This window comes from Plecotus auritus (genome assembly GCF_963455305.1).
Source record: "Plecotus auritus genome assembly, chromosome: 5".
Lineage (NCBI taxonomy): Eukaryota > Metazoa > Chordata > Mammalia > Chiroptera > Vespertilionidae > Plecotus > Plecotus auritus.
The window spans coordinates 43813241-43837829 of NC_137776.1; the positions used below are offsets into that span (position 1 = coordinate 43813241).

At 34.5% G+C, this 24589-nt stretch overlaps 1 protein-coding gene across 4 annotated transcripts in view; it reads right to left on the reverse strand.

The window, feature by feature from the left end:
- AGPS (alkylglycerone phosphate synthase) overlaps positions 1 to 24589 on the reverse strand; it is a 147798-nt gene that overhangs the window by 37477 nt on the left and 85732 nt on the right. For all 4 annotated transcript variants that reach the window (XM_080668775.1, XM_080668772.1, XM_080668773.1 and 1 more), the window contains 5 exons: positions 16299 to 16350; positions 12680 to 12756; positions 9940 to 10052; positions 4128 to 4197; positions 2501 to 2562 (listed from right to left, as the gene is read on the reverse strand). In XM_080668775.1, coding sequence (XP_080524901.1) covers positions 2501 to 2562; positions 4128 to 4197; positions 9940 to 10052; positions 12680 to 12756; positions 16299 to 16350 — 374 coding nt within the window. The remainder of the gene's footprint in view (positions 1 to 2500; positions 2563 to 4127; positions 4198 to 9939; positions 10053 to 12679; positions 12757 to 16298; positions 16351 to 24589) is intronic.

The window sequence follows — 24589 nt, forward strand, 5'->3', positions numbered from 1 at the left end:
CGATGTAAGAGAGACACATCGATTGGTTGCCTCTGCATGCATCTGGAAAAGAGCCTGCAACCAAGGTATATGCCTTTGACTGGACTCAAACCCAAGATCCTTCAGTCTGTGGGCTTACACTCTAACCCAGGGGTGGGCAAACTTTTTGACTTGAGGGCCACAATGGGTTCTTAAACTGGACCGGAGGGCCGGAACAAAAGCATGGATGGAGTGTTTGTATGAACTAATATAAATTCAAAGTAAAGGAGCGGAGGGGAGCAAGAGAACCCTCTGCTCTTTCGGCTCCACGGGCCGGATAGAACAGCTGAACGGGCCGGATCCGGCCCGCGGGCCATAGTTTGCCCATGGCTGCTCTAACCACTGAACCATACTGACTAGGGCCGCTCCCTTGGTTTTAATCACAGTCTCATGCTGGTGTATTCAAAATCTTTAAATCTCTACTTGGACCTCTTAGATAGCTATTTTTTAGGCTGCATTCTTACACTATTTCAGAGTACCTCCAAAGAACTCTATGCAGAAAATTCACTGGACACCTACAGGTGCAGTTGTGCTAGGGCAGTGGTCGTCAAACTGTGGCTTGCGAGCCACATGCGGCTCTTTGGCACCTTGAGTGTGGCTCTTCCACAAAATACCACGTGTGGGCACACATGTACAGTGCAATTGAAACTTCGTGGCCCATGCGCAGAAGTTGGTTTTCGGCTCTCAAAAGAAATTTCAATTGTTGTACTGTTGATATTTGGCTCTGTTGACTAATGAGTTTGCCGACCACTGTGCTAGGGCCACTGAGAAATATGCAAAAACTAGTAGAACCAATAATCCTTAAGATATTTATGCATGAAAAGGCCAAGTGATCTATTAATGAGTGAGGGTTGAAGACCGTGATCCCATGGGTTGCTGCTAAATATGATCTCTATACAGCTAAAGGTTTGAAAGAAAAAACATTGCTAAATGGTTAACAAATTTCATGTCAGTAAAGTAGCTGCTTTCCGCTAATTTTATTTCTTAAAACTTCAGCTGAAGAAGTTGTTTTAAATGAAAACAAATCAAATATGTAGTCTTCTGTATAAAAGATATTGCCAGTAAGTCAATTAAGTAAATATGTAAATATATACAAAGAAAGGGTAAAGAAAAATAAAAGATAGTGCATGATTAGCTTCCACAGTTGGAAAAACAAAGTCAAAATGACAACCACCAGTTAGTAATGATTAGTGACAAGAAAATACATACTAGCGAAGAAGTAACACTATACTAACCCACTTTCACCCTGCAAGGAAAGGTATTAGACACTGAAATGGTATTTGAGACAACTATGAACAGCTGTCAAACTATATATGTTGTTCAAAAGTGTCAGATGTCAATGAGTTAGTTAATTATTTTTATTGACAAGATTTATTCCCCTCTAAATTAAATTTAGAATAAAAAGCTGTGAGTAACAGATCCATACTATAAAATTTGGTTATCTTACAAGGTATAGAATATGAGCATCAATGCACCCAAAATCATAACCCATCATAGATGAACACTGAATATAGAAAAGTAAAAAAGTTTTCTGGGGGAGGGAAAAAAGGACATCAGGGTAGAACAAAATGTTAAGATATGTAATATTCAAAAGATAAATTCATGGGGCTTTATAGATTTAAAATAATTTGTTAATTTTGTAAAATATAAGATATCCTAGAATAAAATGTACTAACAATCTCCTTATGAATTTTTATGAGTTAACTCACAAGTCTACTTTTACAAAAATTTATTTTAGAGAGGGAGAAAGAGAAAGAGAGAAAGATCAATATGAGAGCGCTACATCACTCAGTTGCTTCCCGTACGCCCCAACCAGGGATCAAACCCGAAACCTTGGTACATGCCCTGACCAGGAATTATATCTGTGACCTTCGATGCTCCAACCCAACTGATCCACACCGGCCAGGGAATACAGTCCACTTTTTAAGAAAACCACCTCACATTTCCTAATCAGTTTTTATTATTAATTTCCTAACTAATATCTGTATGTGTATGCAATTTAAAAATAGTACATAATTTCTTAAATTAGATATCTTTTAGAAATAAATTAAATGCAAGTTAAGATCTTCCTTAACAGCATGCATACAAATACAAAAACTAAATAATATATCACAAAAAAATTAACTGGTTTTATAATTTGGGGGCACTTTTTAGAGAACATTTAGGCATATTAATCACTTAAGAATTTAAATCAAAGTTACATAAAACCTTATAGTGACATTCAGTGTTCAATATGATTCTTCAAAATATAAAGTTCAATAATAACTTCCTACTATGGAACATGAACAAATTTGCTGCAAAACAAAAAAAAAAAATGGCTCCCAAATATGATAGTGTAGTGGAGATATTAATTTAAATAAAGGAGATTATGATGTTTCAATGTTTCTTTATAAAATTTTAAGTTGACATGTTCACACACAAAGACCCATTACTTGAACAATTTGTAGCATATTTTAATAACAGGCATTTTATTCCATTTTACCTGTCCCAAGGAGCAGAGGTCTCAAAAGATTCTCCTACTACATAGTATTCCAAACCCAAGTCCTGTTAAGACACATACACAAAAATCAAGAAAGCACAACAGATGCAGAAGAATCAATAATATTGTTTGTATTTCATATTCATTGTTAGCATTTCGTGCAACTGTTGGTGTTACATGTTTCCACCTTAATTTCCATGACTCTTTACTATCCACCTCATAAGAGCTCTGCAAAGTGGTCCCAAGAGTGAGACATGAACTCCAGGAGGACAGGAACTTTGTTTGTCTTGTTCTCTGTACCTTTGGCACCAGGCAGAGTGCCTGACACATGGTAGGAATTCAAACATTTCTGCAATGAATGGAGTCTCTATCCAGGAACTATCGATATGCATGTAGAGAATATTAGTAGAATAGATTTTTAGTGGCCTAATCAGCAAATTAACCGATACCAACAAGTGGCCATCAGGATAGAAGGAGCAGAAAAGTAGGAAAGTGGGGTGGAGGCAGGGGAGACTAGAGGAAGGAGAAATTATCTCCCTTTCTTAAAAACAGCTTTTCTTTAAAAAACAAATTAGAAAATATAGTGCCTCTCTCTGCAGTGACTAAATAGAACATTTGGAAACACCACTGCTAGATATATATATATGTATATGTATATATATATATATATATATATATATATATATATATATATATATTTTATATCATAGAAAATATAATGTTTATATAAGTAACTTATAATACTAATTCCTGTAATTTCCGAACTGAAAAGAGCAATTCATAAGCTACCACAGAAATATAAAGATATGAAAGAAAATTTTATAAGGTAGAAAAATCAATATATGTTAAGTTTTCACTTCTAGAAAAATGAACCACTCAAACTCTACCACTGATTGCCAGGAAAAATCCTAAAATTACTGATCTAAAATGTGTGTTTTTCTCTTATGCATTCACTTTTTCAGTAAACATATATTTGGTGACAACAGTATTAAGCACTGGGAAAATAAAAAATAAGATAAAACAAATCTCTATCCCTACCCACCAAATCTCTAACTTGTTTTTGATTAAGTTTTAACACTAACTTAATAATGAAGTAATTTAATAATTAAGAAACTTACTTCAAATTGTATCTATATTGTACTTGTTAGTTACATTTCATTTTCTAGAATTATGAATTTAGAATTATGAGAAAATGGTCAATATGCTCAGAGAAAATGCCTAACAAAATTTATGTATACCCATAATGCTTATTATGAGAGATAAAGTAGTGACAATTTACGGAGGTAAAAATTATTTATAAGACCTAAAATCATCCATTACCTTTCATGATCTGTAAATCTGTTAATCACAACTTCTAACACAGCAGTTTTCCTTTTCAGCATGGCAAGGGGGAGGGGGCTGCAGGAAGACCTATCAAATTATCGTAATCTAAAATTTAGATCTTACCTAGAGTTACATTAAAATTCTTACTATGGGAGAACTTGGGGTAGATTTGTAGCTAATCCTTTGTTCCTGATAAACGATATGCTCAATTACAGTTGGTTAAAATTTAAGAAAATAATTTTATTCACTCAAAGTAAAAAGTATTGTCTGCAACAGAAATTAACAAGGGAATTATGTGATTACTTACTCGAATGTATGCAATGACATAGGTCAGCAAATAACCTCTCTGTCCATTATCTTCTCCAGCTGCCAATCCACTGTAATTAAAAAACTGTTAATAAATTTCAAATGAACTATTAAAAATATATAAAACTAACCAAATTGATATGACACCTTAAGATAAATGCTTAACAGATTAACAAATATTACTTTCCATCTCATTTTTACTTTACTCTCATTTATCATAAATATATCAAAGAGCCATCAAGAGACTAAGCTTGAATAACAAAAATCTGAAAGCACTTTTAGTATTTCAGTTTGGTCATTAACTTCAAACTTTTATCAACCACACTAGCAAAACTGACTCATGAACACAACTATTTCTATCCATATTGTCAAAAGAAAATTAGACATGAGAATGAAACTTAAATAATCCTCATAATCAAAACAAGATACTTAAGATACTCTTATTTTATTATTATATTCTGACTCATACATTCATGCATTATTATAGTCTTACTAGAGGCCCGGTGCACGAAATTCGTGCACGGGGGGGGGGGGGGGGAGGGTGTCCCTCAGCCCAGCCTGCACCCTCTCCAATCTGGGACCCCTCGATGGATGTCCGACTGCCCATTTAGGACCGATCCCGGTGGTGGGATCGGTCCTAAATGGGCAGTCGGACATCCCTCTCACAATCCAGCACTGCTGGCTCCCAACTGCTCACCTGCCTGCCTTCCTGATTGCCCCTAACTGCTTCTGCCTGCCAGCCTGATCACCCCCTAACCACTCCCCTGCCAGCCTGATTGATGCCTAACTGCTCCCCTGCCAGCCCCATTGCCCCTAACTGCCCTCCCCTGCAGGCCTGGTCACCCCTAACTGCCCTCCCCTGCAGGCCTGGTCCCCCCCAACTGCTCTCCCCTGCAGGCCTCGGTCCCCCCCGACTGCCCTCTCCTGCAGGCCTGGTCACCCCTAACTGCCCTCCCTGCAGGCCTGGTCCCCCCAACTGCTCTCCACTGCAGGCCTGGGTCCCTCCCAACTGCCCTTCCCTGCAGGCCTGGTCGCCCCCAACTGTTCTCCCCTGCAGGCCTCGGTCCCCCCCAACTGCCCTCTCCTGCAGGCCTGGTCACCCCCAACTGCCCTCCCTGCAGGCCTGGTCCCCCCAACTGCTCTCCCCTGCAGGCTTGGGTCCCCTGCAACTGCCCTCCCCTGCAGGCCTGGTCCCTCCCAACTGCCCTTCCCTGCAGGCCTGGTCACCCCCAACTTCCCTCCTCTGCCAGCTTGGTCACCCCTAACTGCCCTCCCCTGCAGGCCTGGTCACCCCTAACTGCTCTCCCCTGCAGGCCTGGTCACCCCTAACTGCCCTCACCTGCAGGCTTGATCTCCCCCAACTGCCCTCCCTTGCAGGCCTGGTCTCTCCCAACTGCCCTCCCTTGCTGGCCTGATCACCCACAACTGCCCTCCCTTGCAGGCCTGGTCCCTCCCAACTGTCCTCCCCTGCTGACCATCTTGTGGTGGCCATCTTGTGTCCACATGGGGGCAGCCATCTTGTGTGTTGGAGTGATGGTCAATCTGCATATTACTCTTTTATTAGCTAGGATAGAGGCCTGGTGCATGGGTGGGAGCCAGCTGGTTTGCCCTGAAGGATGTCCCGGATCAGGGTGGGGGTCCCCTTGGGGCATGGGGTGGCCTGGGCGAGGGGCCTGTGGTGGTTTGCAGGCCGGCCACGCCCCCTGGTGACCCAAGCGGAGGCCCTGTTATCTGGGGTTTATTTATCTTCTACAATTGAAACTTTGTAGCCTGGAGCGGAGCCAAGCCTTCTGCTTGCTCTGTGGCGGCAGCCTTTTATCGGGGGATTTATGTATGTTCTATAATTGAAACTTTGTAGCCTTAAGCAGAGGCCAAAGCAGGCCAGGGTGTGCGGAAAGCTTGGCTTCCTCCATCACTAGGGGCAACCCTAGCCTCCTGCTCTTTCCAGGTCTGTGGCTGCCCGCCATTTCTGTTTGGGTTTATGTATCTTCTATCATTGAAACTTTGTAGCTTTGAGTGGAGACCTAGGCAGGCAAGGGCAGGCGGAAAGCTTGGCTTCCTCCATTGCCGGGGAAACCCAAGCCTCCCTCCTGCTCTCTGTGGCCGTAGCCATCTTGGTTGGGTTTATTTGCATATTCGCTCTGATTGGCTGTTGGGCATGGCTGTTGGGTGTGGCTTGTGGGTGTAGTGGAGTGAGGGTTAATTGGCATATTACTCTTTTATTAGATAGGATTCATATATAAAGATGTGCAATGACTGGCTTTGTATTTGGACTGATCTTCCAAATACAAAGATGATTCTTGAATGCTTGAGCACATAGTATTTGGAGTATTAGACATGGTGTCTATTTTATGGAACTTATGAGTTAAATGATAAAAAATATACAGAGAAATATTTAAAGTTTATGAAGCAACATACAGATAAAGTATAAGTCCAACAGGTAAGGTCTTATTACTATGAACACATGAACTGTCCATTTCAATTAGAAAGTAGTTTTAGCCATAGGAATTGCATTTGGTGATCCAGTTAAAATTAATCCATAACAGTCTAAGTGTTCTGATTTGCGAAAGTTATTCTTATTTTAAAAGACTATGAATGATTTCCACTACCTTTAATAAACACTTCTTTATTTTTGCTTCTTTCCATCACCAGGCAGAAATTAAATTTTAACTATTCTTAGTCAACTAAATAAAACTTACCCCACAAACTCTCAGAGTACAAAAATTCCCCCAATAAAACAAGATTTTTTTAAAAAAAACTTTCCTTGTGACTTTTTGGGGTCATGATTAATAATTAACTGTTATGTTTCCCTTTTCAATACCCTAACTGGACCTCCTTGTTCTTAGGTATGGGTCTTGGGACTCTGTGACTTAAGTCTTTTCTGGAAGAATCATTTCTCTTTATGGCTTCAATGAACACCTTATGTTAAATCCTTTATCTCCTGAATTTTGTTTGGATTTGGTGCTAAGTAAATAACACAATGTAGATATAACCTTGTTCTATACAAATAATGTAAGGCATTTTTAGGCTAGGATACAGTGGCTAAATCAGATTTCCTGATTTAGGGGTATGCTGGATATATTTAAATTAGTGTCATCTAGAGGAGTAGCAAAGATTGATAGGGCAGCTATAGTCTAGAACTACTTAAGAATGAAGTAGGATGAAATGAAGGAGGCTGTCTGTATTACTAGAATGTTAATGAGTGAGGAAGGTAAACTTATACCAGACAGCTAAGAGTGAAAAATAAGAAAAGGAAGGGAATTCTGGATTGGATGTGTATGGATGTGAGGCTGGGGTAGGTAGTCAAACAAAGCTCCAAAACAAAAAGGAAACTAGTCAGAAAATTGCTGTGTGACTGGAGAAAAATAGCTGAGTCCATACCTCAAGTAGATATGAAACAGAGTGAGACACTGAGTCCAAGAAAGAAAAAACACTACTGACCTAGAAAACAGTTTATCCTGGTGGAAGGAAAAAAAAAAGGAAAAGAATGTGAAGACCAGAAAAGGATGCCGAAGACCTGCACTGGAAATCTTTGGGAAGGCACATGCAAAGTATGTATTTGGTGAGAAGTAACACTTAGTAGGATTGTCTACCTTATATTAGGATGAGGAAAAGTCCTACTTTGTAGTCCCAGGTCAAGCCATTTTTCTTTAGACCCTTTTCTAATATCTGGTGGGGTGGAGTCAGGAGCACTCGGTTCTACTTTGGAAACTTGTGTGACAAACCACACAGGAACATGTATTTTTCTTATCTAAAGCAGGAAGAAATCAGATGTTCATTCTAAATTCAGTAATAGTAGGGCTTAGAAATTAACCCCCAAAATCTAAGATTCTAACTGCTTTATGTTTAAGGAGCAACATCCAACCCCTACTTCCTGCTCTCTACCACAAATTTCAAACAACAATTAACAAGGTTCTTGAACAAATTTAAAGCTACTTCATGAAGAAGGACTGGGAAGACTAATAAAAGAGGAATGAGAGACAATCTTTTTACATAAAAGAGCCATCTGGTGAACCTAATCACGCTCATGTTGAATTACATTAAACAACTTAAGTGTACATTTTAGAAATAACAATAACATATTACCTGAAGCTCTATGGTAAAATGTCAATACATTTGTCATGATTGCTGACAGGTAATATTTATTCTGCTTAGCTCTTAGAAGTTAAAGTACAGTACTAGCCAACAGAGATAAACAGCCAAAGTATTTATTCAACATTTGGCTATTATGTTCTGTTGGATTGTATGTGTTCAAAGGTATTTAACAGAGTTCGAGTAGGTGTGGAAGACAAGGAGGAAAAATATTCTCAACTGTTGGAAATACTGCATTAAAAACAATCAATTTAAAGCTAATGAGGTGGTAGGAACAGAAAATTAAAAATAACAACCAGAAAATAAAGAATAATAATTCCCTAATTGAAAATAAAATACATTAGCTAATCTAATAATGAAAACTTTAGCAGAATGAAATTTAGCGGTGCTCTCCTCCATGTAGTTATGTAGAAGAAAAAATGAGGAACAAGGATTGGAAGAATGGCATCTTAAATAAGAAAAATATCCCTGAATCTTTCAGGTATTAGAACAAAGAACTAGTACTAGAGAGAACTGGGCAAAACAGGACTTCTAGAAAACCACACAGAGATATTTCCAAGTATCAAAAACATACAAAGAGCCCTATGTCATGTGCCTAATGACAGCCTGGGTTGTTCAACACAGAAGGGATGTGGTACACTGAGAAACTAATTAATTATAACATAACTAAGAAATAACAAATAGTAATAGCAAAAAATGAGACCTTAATGAAGGTCTGTTTTTAATGCTTTACCTGTGATTTAAATAGTTATCTCATTTTCCATAACCTATTTTTAATGCGTGAATTTGATACATGTTTTGTTTAATATAAGTAAACTGCTAGAATTACATCAATAATTCTGGGGTCTTAGTATCAGTATTTAAAGAGACCTGGATTCATGTTAAGGATGATTCATTCTTACTTTTGAGTTGTAAATGACTGGTGTTAAAAGAGAAAAACAAAACTGGCATTATATGAAAAGATAGTTCATGACAGTTGGCTCAAATGAAATAAATAAAACTGACAAAATGGTTCTGATAAATACCTAAAGATTAAAATGCACCAGCAATAAAAATAAATATTCACAAAGAACTCAGAATAAGTATAATGTGTATGGTATATTTTCAGGTCTGGAATAAAAAAAAAGACAGGTATCCAGAAAACTGTTAGTTTATGTACTTAAAGAGGAAAGGAAAATAAATGTAGTCCTGATGAATGGCATTTTCACTATAGTTCCCATAGATCAATCTTATAATCCATCAAGCAGACAAACAGAAACCACCCAATCATTATTCAGTTGGTTATAGATGTGAAATGTTTTCTGTTTCTTTATACCAGCACAAAATAATAAGTGACAGGGGTGGAGTATAGGTAATTTATCAAATACTTTTGATTAAACACAATGTGATTTAAAAAACATATTAACAGCATTTTTATACATATATTATTACCATTAAATAGTAACATGACTGAGGTTTTTCCTATTTCACTCTAGCACAACAAATAGCAAATGCTATAAAATTAGCATTAATGGGAAAATATATTTAGTAGTCATATATATGATTACACAAGAGCAACATACTAATCTAGCTTTCTACACACTTTTAAAGTAAACTAACACATTTTAAGTTGATTATCATATATTACACATTTAATACTAGAAAGGGAACATTAACAACTGCTTGGAGATATCAGAATTTTAGCTCAACTTCCTCTTGACATTATGAACTGAAAGCCATACCCAAATTTTGCAGCAATGTCATATACTTGTTTTTCATGTTGAAGAACCTTCTCACGATCTCCCTCAAACAGTAATGTAGCAACACTTAGTTGATTTGGATCAAATCCTTTAAACTAAAAAAAATAAAAATAAAATAATTATTATAGATAAATCTTATCCTACAAAACAGTAAATCAAAATACATTTTGCTCCTTTTTTCTTTCGGGTCTGGACTCTAACACACCAACTCTTTGAAAACTGAACTTTGGTTGTCATGGGGATGTAAAGTACAGCATAAAGAATATAGTCAATAATCTATATATATAAAAGCCTATTATGCAAATTGTCCCCTCGGGAGTTCGACTGGGAGTTTGATTGTTCACTATGATGTGCGCTGACCACCAGGGGGCAGTGTGGAACAAAGGAAAGCCCTGGCTGGCAGCCGGCAGTTGGCAGCCAGGAAAGGGAAGCCCCCAGCGGGCAGCCGGCAGCTGGGGAAGAGAGGCCCCGGCCGGCAGCCTGAAGGCCCCGATTGGCCCTGATCGCTGGCCAGGCCTAGGGACCCAACCCGTGCATGAATTTCATGCACTCGGCCTCTAGTATACTAATAATTATGTAAAGTGTCATATGGGTGTGAGATTTATAGGGATGACCACATAGATATGTGATGTTTAATCACTGGGGTGTACATCTGAAACTAATAGTGTATGTCAACTGTAATTGAAAAATAAAAATTTTTTTAATTTTTTTTTAAATTGAGCTTTGGAACTTTACATGGCAATCGAAAAGAACTAATGCATGTATTCAGATCATCACAATAGAATAAAACTATGAAAAAACACTTCACTTCAAAGTATGCCTCAGTGTCTGTCAACTGTAATGACTTACTAATATGTAAAAACAACAAACAACTTATAAGAATTATAATTATAATAAAGAATCCATTAAAACTACCAAAATGATAGAAATTAATAAATGATATAGGGGGGAAGTAAAAACCAACAGCACCCTTACATACTACAATAAGTTCTTATTAAATAATATTTTCAAAGGAGCTCTTATCCATAAAATTAAAATACAAAACAGCTAAGAATAAACTTAAAAGAAAATATATAACTTCATTAGAAAAACATGTCTAAAAAATATGTCATATGTTCCTGAGTGCATAAATATTATAAAACCTGTCAATTCCTGCCCAAATTAATAAACAAGTTTATCTTAATTCTAATGAAAATCTATATGGACTTCCTAAAATGGTGAAGAGTTTTTAAAATTTTTATAGGATAACAAACTGGTAGGTAACAGTGATAAGAAAAATTCCAAAAACAAGACCTACAGCAATTACATTCATTTACTTTTTTAGAAACAAAAGCTAATTAAAAAGAATTTGGTACATCTAAATGGAGTTTATTTCTTGGATAAGTATATAAGACTAGAAGCCCGATGCACGAAGATTCGTGCTAGAATGGGCTTTCCTTCCCTGGCTGCTGGCACCGCCTTTCCACTCCGGCCCAGCCCCTTTCCACTCAGGCCCTAGAGCCGCCTCTTTCTGCTCCAGGAGCCACCTCTTTCCGCTCTGGCCCCTCCTTCCCACGCTGCCAGAGGCCCTGAGAGACCGGGGGTGGGGCAGAACGCCTGTGTCCTGCCCCCATCACTTGGCGGCTGAGTATGCAAATTAACTGCCATCTTTGTTGGGTTAATTTGCATATCACTCCTGATTGGCTGGTGGTGTAGCGGAGGTACGGTCAATTTACATGTTTGTCTATTATTAGGTAAGATGTCTTGGACATGGCAAATCAATATAAGAAGCAGGGATTAATGGTGTTTTCACAACTGGTTACCAATTAGGAGAAAAATCGGTAAAGATTAATTTAGGTCTATCTCACATTATAAAAATGAAAAAATTCAAATAGTAATAAAGATTTTTTAAAATTTAATTCCCATTTAACAAAATAGCAAGAGAGAAGAAAATGGTCCTAGTCATAGTTCTGAAGGCTTTTCTAAGCTTAGAAGCAATTAAATAATCACAGAAAAATATATAAAAATTTGAAACTTTTGTGTACCAAAAAGAAAAACCTTTATTTGAAAAGGACTCACTGACCGGAAAATTATTTACAACACTTATGACAAAGGCATCACATAATTCCATTACTCAAAGGACACACAACAAAGCACCGAGAAAAAAAAAATGAAGCTGCCATCTCTGGAGAAATAACCATATACAACTAATTCACACAAAGATCATTATCTAGAAAATACAGGAAAATAGTCAGTCTCATTGAAGTTTCAAGAAACAGTCAGGAAATTTAGAATATAAAACAAAAAATCCCACTAGCAACAGCAAGAATGCAACAGAAAAACGGCACAAGTGAATTGCCAGAGGTAGTGTAAGCTGGTATAAATGTTTAGGAAAGGAATTAAGCAATCAACAGGTTTAAAAAAAATCTATACTCTTATTTCACTTCTATATATCTACTATAAAGGAAAAATTCAAACTATAAAAAGTGTTATATGCATGAAACTGTTTAATTCAGTGTTACTTTTAGGAACTTCAAATCTGAGAAAAAAATTTAATTTCTGAAATTGAATGCATCATGAATTTACTTTGATATTTATTTCGACATGAAAAGTCACTATGAAATGTACACAGCAACATGGAAAAACATACTTGGAATAGGTACCTAGGAGGGGGAGAAGACAGGAAACAAAATCAATTTCTATCCTAAGCATTAAAATGTTAGCATTTTATAAAAATTCTTACCTTTGTAATATAAAACTTTTTTAATCCATCCAAAAATGATGTAAAAATAGAGGAAACCTGAGGTTTAAGAGCATGGCCTAAGAAGAAAAAAATTTTAAATTAATAACAAATTCTATGTTTTTCAGAAGATCAAGAGGTTACTTTAACTTAGTATACTAAAAGTGAATGTTTTCATATAACTTTAATTTTTAAAACTTACATCTTTTATCTTCATCTCCTTTCAAAAGTCACAATTTCCTGTTTACAAAACCCGTTTGACTGCTCTTTTTTTTTTTTAACTCAAATTACTCTATATAATTAATACTACACATAGTTTAGGTTATCTTTCAATGGTGCACTTTACTCATAGTAAAATCACTTCATTAATTTTTATTTCATTAAGAGAACCGAATGGTGGCTTGTTTTACTTTTATTTTTTTAATTATGCAAAAACCATTCAGAACTATAACCAAATATTAAATCAATACCACATTTAAGGTTGTTTCTTAATTAATTCTTAATTCATCCAGAATTCTTGGCATAAAAACTAGTAATTGCTTCCTTAATCACACCCAGAGAGTTAAAATTGCCAAAATAACATAAATGGTGTCTCAGAGTCTGTTAAATTCATCTTTGCCTACAGATTGAGCTTAATTGAGTGATAGTCTTTTACTGATCTCATTGTTTTCAGAGTAGCAACTTCTTAACTCTCATGACTGTTACATTTAAGAGTCCTGCATCTGGCCTTAATGTTAGGAGACCAATTTAGAAAAATGTGGCATACCATTTATATAGAATTGTTATAAAGAACTTTAAAGCCTCTAGTAAATTTAAATTACCTCCAAATAAAAATTTTATTTTTAGAAAAGGCTTTAAGGTTTTGGGATTTTGTTTGTGTTTAAAGTATGGCCCCTTCCTTAAAATAGGTACACATAGCAAACTAGTTTTTTGGAAAACAAACCAAAAAATTTTCTGGGGAAAAAACTATTATTTACAGTCTATTTTTTTTTTAAATGAGAGTCTGAATCTGTAATATTTATTACATTTTTATTTATTATAATAGGAAAGTGCCTTGCATAAAAGAATAGCTAACATTAAGTCTTCACCAGAGGCTAAGAGTTAGATATCATGCTATAACAGAACAAAGCAAAATACAACAAAAATGAAAGGCAGATTGGACAGGGATCAACCTAGCAATCTTTCTGAGTTCTTGGATCACAAGTAAGAGGTTTGTTTGGGGTTTTATTTTCCTTTTATTGTAACCTGCCAGAGATGCTTCTCTAGCACAACCAGTGCTTTAATAGGTAACATTTCTAGCATGTATAAAGTTAGAAATAACATAGCAAAGAATTCACTTTCTGTCAGAAATGGAATTCATCCTACTTTAACAACATTGGAAACACATAAACATAAAATGTGTGAGTGTGTATGTTGTGTTCTTGCAAGAAACTGAAATTATATGTTCTTCAAACAAGTCTCTTAATCCACATAATCTTTACACAAAGTATGAGGACCCTAAATATTACCTCTCTGATGTGAAATAATGCTTAAAGGGTATATGTTAATCTTAACACAGTACAATTTCCATTGAAACTGATGGGAGGCAGTCACATATATTCCTGATACTGAGTTGATGTGATAGCTTTAAAGCATATTATTGTAACAGTGATACTAACTTTTAAGTGGGTCAAGCATTAGTACTAATTTAAGCATATTATCTTACATTTAGATTAACGTTGACTATCAAAAATTGATTACATTCTAAATACATTTCAGCTATTTTATTTTATCTTTTATAGGAAACAAAGAAATTAGTTTCCAAATTTACTAACTAGACAGTTTAATTAGTGAATTTTGTTGTTACAGTGTCAATTAAATAATTTTGAAGGATTTAATAAATATCTATATTTCAAATAAGTAATCTGAGACAGTGGAACAGATACAACTGGGTTCAAATTCAGCTCTACCACATATGACTTGTGGACTTGGACTGAAATTTTAAGCTTTTGAGTAGTTTGTAAACTAGGAAGACCATTTTGAGGAACAGATGTAAGGAGATACTGGAGATAAATTGTGCTACTAATACTGAGCTTAATATTAGCACTATGCTATGTGCTATCCAAGATTTGTTTATCCTCTTTTTGCTAATTTGATGATTAAGTCAGTCAACATGTAAGTGCCTGTTATGTGATAGGTTCAAGAAATATAAAAATGAATGAGAATACCCCTAAATTTGACAAACTTTAGTTTACAGGAGAAATCTGTGGGTCATTTCAATATACTCAACAATATATATCACAGTTGCCTCAACATCAGCCCCAAGGGGGTGGGGATCAGACCTGAAACCCCAGGTACATGCCCTTGACCAGGAACTGAACCCGCGACCCTCTGGTGTGAAGGCCAACACTCTAACCACTGAGCACACTGGCCAGGACAACTAAGTTTTTATATAATAACCATTCTTACCTAAATTAAAATCCAAGCTACTTTTAGATAAAACTTTTAGAAAGTCCTATCTTAGCCTTTATATTTACTATTGAGCAATCATTCCCATAATTTCATGGACTATTTTGAGGGTACTTAAATCCCAACTAAACTGATATTTATGAAAATAATATAGAAGCAATAAACTATAATTGAAAAGATGAGAAATTTTGTCAGAAAATTTAATACTTTAAGCAAAATAGGGAGAAAAAGAAACAGTCAACTACTACTGAATTCTCCACCTAAGTATTCCAAGGGCACCTTAAATATAACCCATTGCAATGCCTTTCCCCCCCTCAAATCATCATCTCTTCTAGACTTATTCTATCAAACAAATCAGTCAAATGAGAAATCCAGGAGTTGCCCTCAATTCTTACCTTTCTTTAACCTTCTTCATCCAGTTGGCAAGCTAGTCTTTGAAAAATCTATCATTTACTTTCTATCTCCATTGCTGCTGCCTTGACCAAGACCCCCAAAGTTTGCCTTTTGAGCCATTTCAACTCTCCCTCCATGTTTGCACCATTCTAATCTATCCTGCATAATGCTAGCAGAATGAGCTCTCTAAAATGTAAAGTTGATTTATTTTATCTCCACTACAAAAAAATCCCTTTGCTGACAAGATAGAATTCAAACTTATCCTGCAAAGCCCTAGTCCACCCATCCAGTTTTCTCTTGTAACAACTCTCACCCTAACCTCTATTTGAGCCACACAGAACTAAAATATGCCATTAAAAGGTTTACAATTTCATATTTTTGCTGATAAGTGAACAGATTTGGTAGGAGAGAAGGGGAAGAGACCATCTCAGGCAAATTTCTATTCATCTTCTAAGATTTACCTAAAAAATCATCCTCCTTTAACAAGCCTTTCCTATCTCTCCACACCGACCTCAAGCAGAATCAAGCGGGCCATCAACCAACCCTTACTTGCACACCAGGGTAGCCAGTGCAGTCTTCTTTCATAGTACCTCCATCACTCCTGCACCCATTCATTTATATACTTGGCTGTCCTCATTAGACAGAGAGCTTCCTGAATAATAGGAGCTATGATGTTCATCATTCTAGTTCTGCACTCAGTAATCTTCCTGGCACATAACTGGTATTTCATAAATTTTTGTTGCTTACTGAGCAGATTTTAAAATCACCATTTCTTACTTACCAAACTGAAACTGCAGATTGTCCATGAGGCGAATAGATGCAGGAGCACATCTCTGTTTTAAAAAGGAAAAAATGTGATACAAATTTAATAAGGAAAGAAGCTAGACAGGTAATATAGGAATGTCATCTTTCTTCATAGATAAGTCTAGGAATTGTTCCTTCTTTTTATCCCTTCTCATAATCCGTAGAAAAACTATCAGATAGTATCTAGAATTCTAAGATCTTTCAAGATTATTTGTATGAAAACAGCTACAAAACTCTGAGGCATAAGATTATGTATCTAAACCATCTAAAACTGCACCAGTGTCATGTCTACTTTGGAACACAATAAAAGCTGCAAGGGAAGAAAAACAAGAAAAGCAGATATTCATATTCATTTTGTGATGATAAAACATTACAATACAAACACTATCAAGGTTTAAGTTAGCTACAACTTTCCCACAGAATTAAAAGTGAGTTGTACCCTAAATGGAATTTTTTTTCTAGGCAATTTTTTAACATGGATAAACTGCTACCAAGAGGTTGCTTTCAGATAAAAGAATTTTGATAAGTGTCATAAACTTTTAAAACATTTATCTTCTGAGCATTATCATTTACCAATAAAATTTGTACCAACACAATACTGAGATTTATGGGAATCACTCAAACTTAATATACACCTTAACTGTGTGTTATGACATTTTTGCTATTACTTGCTTTTAAATGGACACTTGAATTTTTAAAATAACTCACAGGACACATTTTATTCTAGCCCCCAAAAATGACTAGATCCTTATTTTGAAATCTATACAACTTATTTACTCAGCTTTGATACTAAAGGTGAGATAATTCAATCTATATTAAAAAGTCACTGCCAAATCTAAAGAAACAATGTTAGATAATCTTATAATCATAAGATAAAATAACCTTGAATTTTATAGAAATCCTATGGTTTCCAAGTTGTTTTCATATATCTTTATTTAATAAAAGAAAACAACCCTGTCAAGGTAGCAGTTCCCCTTTTTACAGGTGTGAACACAAGAACCAGAGAGATTAAGACTTCTCAGAAGTCAGTTGCTAATTACATAGTAAAATAGAACTAGAATCAAGCTATCTTGACTGCTAGATGAGCAATATTTCAAATACACCACAGAGCCTCCAAAAAAAAAAAAAAATCACTTAACACACACATGCACACACACACAGTTTTAAAGTTATATTTAGGGAAACAAAAAATTACATGAAAATGATCTTATTGATATTTCCATAGCTTATTTATTAAAAGTATATAGTTATGCCTTGGCCATTTGGCCCCGTGATTAAAGTCAGCCCGCAGACTGACGGGTCTTGGGTTTGACTCCAGTCAAGGGCATGTTGCAGGCTCGTTCCCAGGCCCCTGCTGGGGCATATGTGAGAGGAAACCAATGTGTCTCTCACATCGGTATTTCTCTCTCTGTCTCTCCCCTTCCTTTCCACTCTCTCTAAAAATCAATGGGGGTTAAGTACACATATGTAATACCTTAATCAATAAAGAAATTTAAAAAATTCAATGGGGAAAAATATCCTGAAGTGAGGATTAACAACAAAAAGGTATATGGTCATAAAATAAAAAATCTACTATATCTCAGTAATGTCAAACATTGGTATAAAGGTATCTTGGTAGTTAGGTTAATGCTTCTAAAAATATTACCAGTTTCCAAAATACCAAAGGAAAATCAATTTTCCTAAAATGTTTTATTAAAATAGGCACATCAACTTCTAACAAAACAAAGAAGCCTGATTAAACCAAGTTTCTTCATAAAATAGAATATCATACAACATGAATATTTATATGTTTTGGCTTAAGCACACCAGTAAAATATGAGAAAGCATTCAGAGGCATTCTGTCATTATTTTTTAAAAACCCTTTTAAATTCCTAGCAAAAACCTGTAAATTCCATCTCCTACTGCCCAGATTCTACTTCACCTGTATCGAAATAGCAGGTGTCATTAACGAAAACAATCAACGTTGGCAAACAAACATCAGAAAATGGGGAAAAAGTATGTAACATTTAGTATAGTAAATGTTTAGTGGAATTCAATCTCTGAAACAACTAAAACACAATATGCAGGCCTTGACAAAAATCTTAGTTTGACAACACTATCCACGAAATACATTATGAGGACAAGTGGAATAAACTGATTATAGAATGAATATTAGATGGCATTAAGAAACTACTGCTGATTTTCTTATACATGATAACAGCATTGTGGTTTTTTTTAGGAGAAGTATTTAGTGGTCAAGTGTCATATAAAGCATGCAACTTAATTTCAAATGGTCTAGAAAACATATACAAACATAAAAAATAAAGCAAAAAGTTGGAAAAATAAGAAAAGCTTTAGGTCACTTGCTACATATAGCAACCGATATTCAATTATATTTAAGTTGACCGATAAGTAACATAAACTAGTCAGTCATTCACTGTTTCTATTTACACTAAGGTAGAGTAGATGGTTATAGACTTATATTAAAAAAATTAAGAAGCTAAAAAAATTTCTATATAGATAATAAATGTTAAATTAGTTTTCAACACTGATTTTCAAAAATTATCAAAAATCAAACCAATAAGTTTAATAAGTTTCATGTTTTAATAGTGCTGCACAATTTGAAAAGTCAGTATATGGAGTTTTCCAGTTACTGTTACAAGTAAAATCTCAACTAAAGCACTCAATTAAAAAAATAGCATCTATGTTTCTTTATGATCCTCTGTAAATTGATAATTTTTAAATCATTGTACATTTTTCTAAAAATAAAAAGCAGAAAAAGTTAAGAGTTTAAATTAAAAGCTGTCACTACAGAGTAATTAAATAGAAGTTCCTATAAAAGACCAAAATAATGTTACAATAACTTAAAAAGAACAACATTCTGGGTTACTGTATCTATAATTACGACTAGGTTATGTTTCAACTGCTATGAAACTAATTTGGTAGGTTAAAAAAAACCTCAAAAGGTTTCCTTTAAAAGTTAGAGACATCACACGTTCTGAGGATCTGGGCTCTAAATTCACTTCCATGCCGTGAGTGTTCCATAGAAAAGAAAAGGAAAGGGTCCTTGAGTTAAAGTGACCCCTGGTGGTAGGTGATTAGAACCACCATGAGAGGGAATTATTTTTACCAAGTTTAATGGTGAGTTAATGATACATTCAAACATAAGAAACAAACACTCAAACAAAAATTGCTTATTCGAACTAAAGTTAATGAAGTAATTGATTTCTTTCCTACTATGATAAATGTGCCCATGCCAGAATCTCTAAATCACCTGATTTGGACCTAAAGTGTATTTATACTTAGTAAATAGTCTGAAACGATGAGAAACTGATTGTTATGGACTTTTAAAAAATATATTAATATCTTTGTTTTATCTGAGCAAAGAAGAAATAACCACATTAGCCTTTAGCAGGTGTATAAAACTAAGTCAAATTGCTGGCAATTTCTTCCTTTTAATGATGCTATAAACAGGAATTCACTTAAATATGTAACCTGAAAAAAAATACCACTCTGATTAGTCTTATTTACTTAGAATTTTCTGAACTAACTTAAAAAGCAACAGATTTCTCAATTTAATAATTTTCCCTAAATAGTTCCTGTAAGAAATTCATCAAAAGATTTCTGAAAATTTTGTTTTTATGGAGCCAATTCATAACTCTTGCCATAGAAAAAATCAGAACTTACACTTCAAATGAGACACATTTAAGGTGTGTTGTAACACATTTTAAATGTCTGCAGGATTTCATAAGAATAAACCATAAAATAGAAGCACTAGATGGTATTTCTGTATCTCTGATATCATAGTTGAGGAATAAATCATCTTTGAGTTGAAAAGATTTGTTTCTTCAAGGAGTAAAACAAACTCTCTGTGCATATTCTAGAGCAGCTCAAATTTCTGAGCCATACAACTATTCTGGAGAGTCTACTAATCTCATACAGTATCAGAAGTCAATGTTTCAAAACCAAACCCCTTGTACATAGCTATACACAAATTTAAACACCAAAAAATATATAATAGGCAACATCCTTAGTGATTATTAGACAGGAACCATGTCTATTTAACTTACATAATATCCATTGTACTGTGTTGGATATAAAGTTACAACCCTACTATCACACATAAAAGACACGATAATATAAAATATAAGAGTTAAGAAAAAAATACGTGAAAGAATTTTATAAATGCAAATTTCTAGATATAAAAGCTTAAGATGTAGGCAGAATTAGTTCTTCCTCTCAGTAATAAATCAGAATTGCTAACACAGATCATATAATATTTAAGGCTATTTGTATAACTGGTCCTATTTGAAATGACATACTGGCTTACTACTGGGAGTCTACATTGTAAACAAGAACTTTTAAAAATAAGAATTACCTCTTGAGTTTAAAGAATGAAATAATACATATTATAGAGTAGATACTTCCCTCCTCTTATATTGAAGGAAGGGCCAAGAGTTAATGCCTAACAGTCTCCTAGTCATAATTTTACATTTTCAGTTTAGTAAAGGTATAATGACTTGTTGTTCTGAGTAGCTTCTGGTCAAGAGCATGTCTTATAACTGTCCTGAAGTTTAACATATTTTGCTGGGTCACAGAGTAAATCCAATTAACCAACATATGGCTAGGTTATTCTCTCTGCTTAGAGGAAGAAAAGTATTTTTTCAAAAAATGATTTAAAATAACAAGTCCATTTTCTACATGTAACAAATTATTTCTCAGAATTACCACTGAATATAAAGGAGTTTTAATTTTTTTATATTACAAATGTTAAGCCTTTCCATATAATTGAACCCCTCCAGGATAAATCAAATTGGAAAGAGAACAATTCAGAATTGAGGTATATTAACATTCTGGGGTGTCAGACATAAGCTATGTATTTTTTCCTAAATTATGACCTATACTCACTAGGAAAAAACACCCTATCAATTTAAAATTATTTAATATAAAAGTGATGGTATGTAGAAAGGGCCACCCTTGTCAAAAGGTAGTGATAGAAAAAACTGCCTTTTAATCTATATTTTTAAAAACCTAGTTCTTACACTCAGAAAGACAGTTTTTGGAGTACTGCTTATTAATCCATGCCACATATACAGTCAGTGTTTCCTCTTAATGGAACAATTGTTCATCTCTCAATACCATAGGGCATAACTCCTAAATTTTTATTAGGGGGAGAAAAAAATCAAACTTCAAAAATTGCTTTTGAGCTTGTTTCCCTGTTTTCCCTTCGATTTATTTTTAAACCAACAATAAAAGAGAATAATAAAATATTATATCTGACACTGCTCTTGTGATTAAAAAACAAAATGTTCCCCCTTTGGAGAAGCTTTAGTAGGAATCTACTTTCTGAGAAAGTCTTAAAAGTCACTTACCCATCTATAGTAAGTAAAGATGGAGATTATACTGGATTGCCACTTATGAGATAAAATCACATTAATCTTCCACTAAATCTTCCTTTCTAGCTCCTCACAAGGTAGTGAAGTACTGAAAGAGGAAAATTCCTCACATGGACAAAGATCAGATGAGAGAGACTTTAGCAGAATCCTTCCGCTGCCAGTATAATGTTGCTCAATTTATTTCCTTCAGTAAGAACAGTGATGAAAATACACACAGAGCCCTTCTCTATTTATGAACAATCACATATGCTCCTTTCCAAAAGGTATTCATCCAAAATAGTTTCCCATTTCAAAGTCTGAAAATACTGCAAAGTGGAAGTGCTATAAAGTGACAGTGAAGAATTATAAGCAGCCAACTCATTATTCAATCAGGAATTTGGCACAATCATAAAGCATGTACCGTCTATTTTAATGGATCTTAATTCCTCTGCTATCAACTGAAAATCCAAATTGCAAAATGAACAATGACTAGTGCCAAAATCTGGTAACTTTCTCAATTTTTTCTGCTTGAAAATACTCTTACAAAGCAGGGAAGCACATACAGTAACATTCTTGACATGTAACATTTGTACATTCTATAAACTATTATGTAAATGTCCGTATGCTATAATGCTAGCATTTACCCATTTCCAGGGAAGGTAAACAATAATGCCTCCCTACATGTGCATTGTAATAGGAGCAAAATGTGTAAATTCCCCAAACAGTGAAGTAACTTACTTGTTTCTTTCAGAAGAGCAATATTTTTAAAATTAAATCATTATTGTTGAAAAGTATTACATATGTCCCCTTTTTCCTCCCATTAACTTCTTCTAGCCTGCCCCTGACCTCTATCCCAGGCCTTCACCACCCTATTGTCTGTGTCCATGGGTTATGCATATATGCATACAAGTTCTTTGGTTGATCTCTTCAACCCATCCCAGAAGAGCAATATTTGAGAATAAAATGTTACCTATCTAGGCTTTTTAATCTGTTTCACGTAAGGCAAGCTTTCTAGTCACATGGTATTTATCTCTAAAAATTGTCTATTATTAAGTACAAAAGACCAAATTATTGAAATTATAGATTAAAAGGAGCTTTCTTTTTGATCTGCTTTTTAACCTCAGGGTGGCACTTTCTATCAATTATTACCTTTATTTATTCTAAGGTAATTCATATAGTTCTTTGTGTGTAGTAAATTTAGATTTTTGGTCACTGTGTGAATATCCAAAGAGTTTTTTAAAATAAATTAAAGGACAATTTTTACTGGCTCATGTAAAGAGGAAGGAAAATTTCATTCCTTGCTTTTCATTAGCAGTAGTTCTTTGTTACTTTCTATCAGGGCATATTAAATTGTAACAAAAATGACATCAGATTGCACCAATTATTTATGTTTAAATTCAACATTTCAACTGTAATAAAATTATAAACTTAAGGTTTTGATACACTTGTATATTTTTTGCATTAATGAAACCTAGATATATTTACATGGGAGTATTTAAAATGTGAAAAACCAGATGGAGCACTCAGAAATGCTTAAAATATGTCTTCCTCTACTCCAAAGACCATATAACAACATTAAATCTGTGTTCCACAGAGTGGAGATACTGTGCAGGGGCAGAATTAATCAATATAGACTGAATGTAACCTCATTGAGATATTTTATTAAAAATACATACAAATCAGACTAGTTTTATAAATTATATAATTATTTTTAAAATCTAATTTGGCATTTATGTTTACTTTGCTATAAAATATTAAGGCAATAATAAATTAAAAACTTGAACAAGAGATAATCTGAACTATATCTTTAATGATAAAGCTTTTGGGAGAAAATAGTCAAGCTGGACAAAGATAAAAAGTAAATAAAAGTACTTAACACAAAGAATAAATTATAATACAAAGTAAAAATACTAGAATTAAAAAAAATTATTCTTTAAGGAGGATTTGAAATAACAAGAAAATATAATCTACTTATGGACTAGCTTCCCATTTTTATACGTATTAACTCAGAGGTAAAACCATAATGCTTTTCAAGTAGCTCTTTTATTTCTCAGTACCTGTAGTATCTTAAAAATTTTTTCTTAGAAATCCATCATAGTTTATTTTTTTAATTTAATTTATTGGGGTGACATTGGTTAATAAAATTATATAGGTTTATCCTTGACCTTTAAGTGATGCTTTCAGTATAAGAACACATTTGAACTATAGTGCTCATTGCTGATATTTACTCCTAACACTTATCTTCAACTCCTCCTTTATTCAACCATCCTACTTTTAAATATACTGTTACCATATCATGATTTTAGCAAACACATAGCAAAATACTATCTATCCCCAAAGTTCTAGTAAATTAAGAGCACTTAAGGATTTCAACTCTTAGTATTCACTTACACTTTAACCCAACCAAAGTAACCTGCCACAAGTTTAAGAATGTTCATTCCAGGAGTATACTTCTTTTTAAACTCTCCCCTGCACCCAGGAGTAAGACCATCAATATTAGGGGTATCTGACTAATTCTTGATGGGAGAAGCAATCTAAATGATAAGTGACTGAAGCTACTTGAAATTATAAAAATTATCCTTGTCAACTGTTAGATTAGTAAGAAGTCCATATAGCTGACCTTCCTAAAAGTGGGAAACTAATAGAAAGAATGAGTGTCTCAGAAAGTAAAACTGGGTGCATGAAAATGGTAAATATGTGGATAAATGTAACTTTTTTTTGATTATCTTAAATTTCTTTAAAACATTCATAGTGATTCTCTTGGGATAGCTGGAAGATAGGACTCTTCACTACTTTTCATTTGAGTACCTTATAAAGTCTACAATAAATATTGAATACTCGCTTGGTAAAATTCCATTGCCTTACCAGATCCTCCCTCTACTCTGCTCTGGAAAACTGCAGGATAACCTATGAT